General features: G+C 38.1%; 1 protein-coding gene across 1 annotated transcript in view; it reads right to left on the reverse strand.

Moving 5' to 3' along the window:
- Positions 1-5,301, reverse strand: part of SNX4 (sorting nexin 4) — a 32,581-nt gene that overhangs the window by 20,061 nt on the left and 7,219 nt on the right. Inside the window, exons 2-4 of the mRNA XM_010024977.1 lie at positions 2,444-2,582; positions 2,213-2,362; positions 1,023-1,070 (exon numbers count right to left, since the gene is read on the reverse strand). Coding sequence (XP_010023279.1) covers positions 1,023-1,070; positions 2,213-2,362; positions 2,444-2,582 — 337 coding nt within the window. The remainder of the gene's footprint in view (positions 1-1,022; positions 1,071-2,212; positions 2,363-2,443; positions 2,583-5,301) is intronic.

Consider the following 5,301-nt stretch of genomic DNA (forward strand, 5'->3'; position numbering starts at 1 on the left):
TATTCTCAGCATTCTGCTACAAGTTTTCTTTCATACACACACCACTGCGTGCACTCCTGAACATGCCCTGCCAGAAAAAACTTTCTGAATTCCTATGAGCATAAGCTGAAATAAAGATGTGTTGACTAGAAAAAACACAACCTGAGCGCTTTAAATTTTTTCCATTATCAACACTACCAATATGCAAGCCTTGCCATGATGGAAGAAAATTTCTGTCAACTTAAGTTATTAACATTGTCAGTATCAAAGCCCCTTGGACACTGAAGATAAGAGCACCAGTGATTTTCTTTAGCTCTCACTATTCAGAATGATTCTTCATAATCCACCTAATTTTCAGTTATGATTTCATGAGAGTTGATCACATTACAATGAAACAAAAGCTCAATATTTGTCCCCATGCAGTAACTTTTCCAGACAGAGCCCAGCAATCTATCACCTTCTCACAGGTTCTTGTCCTGCACAGACACACAACCTTTAATCATTTATTCCTGCAAGCCTTCCACCCACCACTTTACCTACCCATGAACTCCCTGATGTCAGTACTACTTCAAGACACATTCTGTTAAACAGTTAAAGGGCACCAAATCCATCTGTCCTAGTCCCTTCCAGCTACTTATCCTTGTAGAGAAGTCCTAATATTCAGACCCCTTTACTTACTTGTTTGGTTTTTTTGGGGTTTTTTTTTGTGACACCTTGCACCTCTGACCAGGCTAAATCTGACACCCATGCTAAACTGAACTGACAACATACAAAAGGACTGCTATGGGCTCAAGTTCGTTAGTTTCAAAGCTCATAAGGATCATAATTCTACATTGCTAGCAGAATTACAAGGTTAAGCATCAAACACAGGCACATGATAACAAGTCTTCAAGAGAATGCTAAGAACACTGCTGGTTTTTGTAGTTACAGGTATACATAAAACAATGCCTTTAATTCATTGTAACAGCAAACAGCCTTTCATAAATAACCTAAACCAGGTTTGCTGGAGTATTCCTGTATCACAGCAGTCATGAGACAATTACCTTTAACTGAAATCCAGTCTCATTCACCATTTCTTTCCATCCACCTTCCTAAAAAATACAAAAGAATGTTAAGTTAATGCGATTTAAAAATGCCACAGCTTTTAAAAGCCCCTATATCAGAAGATATCTCTATATGATATGCCTGTATCAGAAGATCTTCTCCAGTAAGCGGTTTCAGCTACCCTCCACATGTCTCTTCAAGAATCTGAGTTAAGAATAACATGTCATTCTGTTAAGCTCACATACTAACCTCCCCCAAGAAACTCTCTCCTCTCCACTACTCAATTACCTCATTCTATCAACCAGGGACAGGAACCACCCAGCTTTGTCTAAAGAAGTAGCTCAGCTCTTTAGAAAGAAGGGTAGCTATCATCTATTGCCTGTTAGATTATGAGCAGCTTCAGTGACCTTTGCAGCTTGAAGCAGAGAGCATAAAAAGAATGTAGAGGTGACAACTGTTTACACCGCACATGCAGTCACCTTGCTCAAGTGTAGTGGTTGGTTGTCAATTGCTTTCCGTTCACATACTTTGGTTCATCTACGTACTATACTGTGCTGTGGTAAACATATCTGCTCAGTCTGCAGTTTGGAAATCTCTCAAAGCACAGGGGAAAAAAAAAAAAAAAAAAAAAAATAAAAGAAACATCCAACTCCTCCTAAAATTGAAAACTTCAAAATGCAATGCTTTAGCTGACAATCGGATCACAACTTTTGTTATAACATATTGTACCAGTTTTGGACCACAACACATATGAATGGATCACAGTTCAAACAGCAAAGCTGAAACAACCATGGATATCCAAAAAGAGAACTGGAAGCCAGTACTGTCTCTGCAGCCAGCAGCATAGAATGCTAACTATTTCAGCTTTAGTCCTAGGAAGCTTTGTCAGCCAACATGCATTAAGTTCCCAATATGCTATTCCAAAGAGGTGGAAATTCTGTCTTAGGAGCCTTAAAACTAGACTGGAAAAAAGTCATAAGGTGCATAAGAAGACTGTACAACTGCAGTGGGCTGTTAAGAATCTTTTTAGATAGACAAACCTTTTTTACCTCAACTTTGTTCACACTGTCTATCCCTGTAGACAAAGAACAAGCTATAGGTCAAAAGGAAGAGAGAAGAGCAAATGGACATTATCTTAAATAAATAATCACTAAGGAGTGCAATTAGAAAGCACATCACTTTACTATACCTGTGTTAAAAATGAATAACAGATTTTGTCCTGGCAAAGAACAGGATGTGAAGCCACACGTAACAAGAAATTTTCCAAACCGATTCTTCTTCTTTCCACAAAATCTGGATCCATATTATCTGCTGATAGCTTATGCCAAACAAAGTCAGCCTATTTAAACAGAAGAGTGTTAACATTAACAGTAAGTAAATACAAACACCACAAAACAAGTTGCAGCCACAGCTTCTTTACCCTTTTTTCTGGCAAAGGTGGAACAACAATATGTGGATAGGTGACTGACAAATAATTCCTCAACAACTCAAATTCACTGTAACGTCGCCACAGGGAGTCCACTGGGGCGCACTGTCCCTCACTCTGGGACTCAACAGCTCTGAAAGATAAAATGGCAAATTTGAGCATTAGTAAGCTGTCGCATTTTCCTTCTTACCATCAGTACAATTATAGCAAAGGCCCTAAAAATAGTTACCCAGCAAGGATTACTGCGCAGCTTGCCCATAATCTAAGTAACCTTAATGAATTTCATGTCTACAAACTTCATTTAAAAATATTTATAACTTCTGCCTGATAGCACTCAAATTTTTTAGAAACACATTTTCATCACAGCCAAACAGGTATGTCACAGTCAAGTAAAGTCACACAAGTGACTGAGTTCACATCCCTATAGAATTAAACATATTTCTCTTGAAACAGTGCTAGGCTCCAAGCCAGCACAATTTCATGAGCAGTTGAAGGATACAGAACATTAGAAGAAGGAATTTACTATTTAGTGAGAAAGTCTTCACTTCAGAGGAGAAAAATTGTCTTGCCTGCAGTAGCCAGAATAGTTAAAAATACAACTTAAAAAAACATCAAGAAATTTTAAAGGATATTTTTAGAAAAACGTAGCAAATTTCAAAGCACTTCCAATTTTTTTTTTTCCAAAGTGATACCTTTTTATATTTAGTCCTTAAGTAGTAGTCTAACAAACTACCTAAAGAGAGAGTAAGCAGGTAAAAAATTGATGTAGCTGAAAAGTGGGTTGAAAACTTAGGGCCAACATCACCTAGCAAGGTATTAAAAGATCTTATGCTACTATAAAAGGAGAAATCATGGAATATTATAGGATTGAAAAGTAATATAAAAGCTTGGGAAAAAAATCATTATTCATATAAGACATCTAAAGCAACATAAATACTTTGCATTATCATAAAATAAGCACCAGGTCAGTAACAATTCTTGGTAGTTAGCATATGTCAGAATAAACACTGAGATATAATTCAGACAACGATTTAACAGAAACCAGTGATGTCTATGTCTAACTTAGTTCTTATAGCAGCAACTTATATAGCTTATATTAGCAACTAACTAGCGTACAAAGCACTGGCATAAACCTACATGAAACAGAATCAGCTAAGTTATGAGATTAACACAGGTTGGTTGAGGTTAGAAGGGACTTCTGCATATCTGTAGTCCAACTTCCTTATTCAAAGCCACATCCAGTTGGGGTTTGAGTTTCTCCAAGGATAGGCTCTACCACCATACTGAACAACCTATTCCCATGTTTGGCCACCCTCTCAGTAAAGAGGTTTTCTTACATTTAAATGGAATTTCCTACATTTAAATTTATAGATGCTGCCTCTTGTCTCTGTGCATCACAGAAAAGTGCCTGATTCCATCTCTACGTACACCACCAGGTACTGATACACATTGCTAAGATCCCCTAAGCCTTCTCTTCCAGAGGCTGGACAACCCCATCTCTCTAAGCCTCTCTCTGCATGTCAGATGCTCCAAGCCTGTAATCATCTTCATGGCCCTTTGCTGGATTTGCTTCAGTATGCCCACATCTTGTACTGGGGAGCCCAGAACTGGGCACAGTAAGTTATGAATCACACATACTTAGCCTGGTGGTACTCAGCAGAATAGGGTACTACATTATTTCTTCCAGCAGAATTCAGGCTATACAGTTCCTGAATTCATAAGAACTTTCTGGACTAAAGTTTTAAAATAATCTAAATAGCACACAAATGACTGATTTATTTTTTTTAAGCTATTCTTAACCTACAAGTTTAGATTTCTAATGACCTTACTGAAAAACAAACAATCCCACTCCCACTCCAGCGCGGTCCCAATTATTTGATACGCTTAAAGTACAAGAAGCCTTTGTCATCCATTCCTGAACTCTCATTAGAGTGGAACAGCCCTGCTTTATCCTTTTTTAAGTATAGTTATCTCTTAAGGCTGAAGTAGTGTGATACAGAATTATGCAAAAGGAATTTTTTTAAATGAGTGAGGCAGAACATTTTCTGTATATCCATCCTTGCCTTGCAAAAAGGACATTTATTCCAGGTGACTGAATGTGTATAAAAAAGAAATCACAGGGAAAAAGAAAAAGGATGTATTCATAAGCACTCAACACAAACTGATGCAGATGAAAACTGCCTGACACTGACTTAAGAATAAAAAAAGAAAAAAAAAGGTAAGCATACTGCTGACAGCCATTAATTCACACTGCCACCATCCCACAGAATTCTTCCCTATTAGAGTATCTCAATTCAACAAAGTTGCAACTGCAACCAGAGAGTTCTGAAGCAGGTAAGCTCAGCTTAGTGCTGGGCTGACAGGCTGTGCAGCATTCCTCCCTACATGAACACTGCACAATTTAAACATTTCAAGAACACTTTGGCTAAAAGCAGCTATCTAGTGACTACACTATTGCTAAGTTGGAGATAAACTTAATACATAAAGAATTAAGCTGCTCTGCCCTAGAAGATCAGTTTAGTTGAAAGCTGAAGGGTTTGGTAAACAATCTGCCCCTCTAAGACACTCACATAAAAATATTTCAGAATTAGGGAACCTTTTAATCTTCAGCTTCAGCAGCTGTCAACCAGTTGCACCAACTTACACCATGGGTTTCAAGAGCACTACTTCTGCATGGGTTATCATCAACCCTTAAGCAATGTAGCCACCATCAATACATCACATGATTATGTGGACCCTGACCGAGAAAATACTGCACAAGCAAACATGAATAGGGAGACAAGAAAAAATACAGTCCAGGACTGCCCGGAGACCCACCCATACTGCAGGTAGACATGGTGCTGCATCAGCAG

The sequence above is a fragment of the Nestor notabilis genome, unplaced genomic scaffold (assembly GCF_000696875.1).
Source record: "Nestor notabilis isolate BGI_N333 unplaced genomic scaffold, ASM69687v1 scaffold17712, whole genome shotgun sequence".
Lineage (NCBI taxonomy): Eukaryota > Metazoa > Chordata > Aves > Psittaciformes > Psittacidae > Nestor > Nestor notabilis.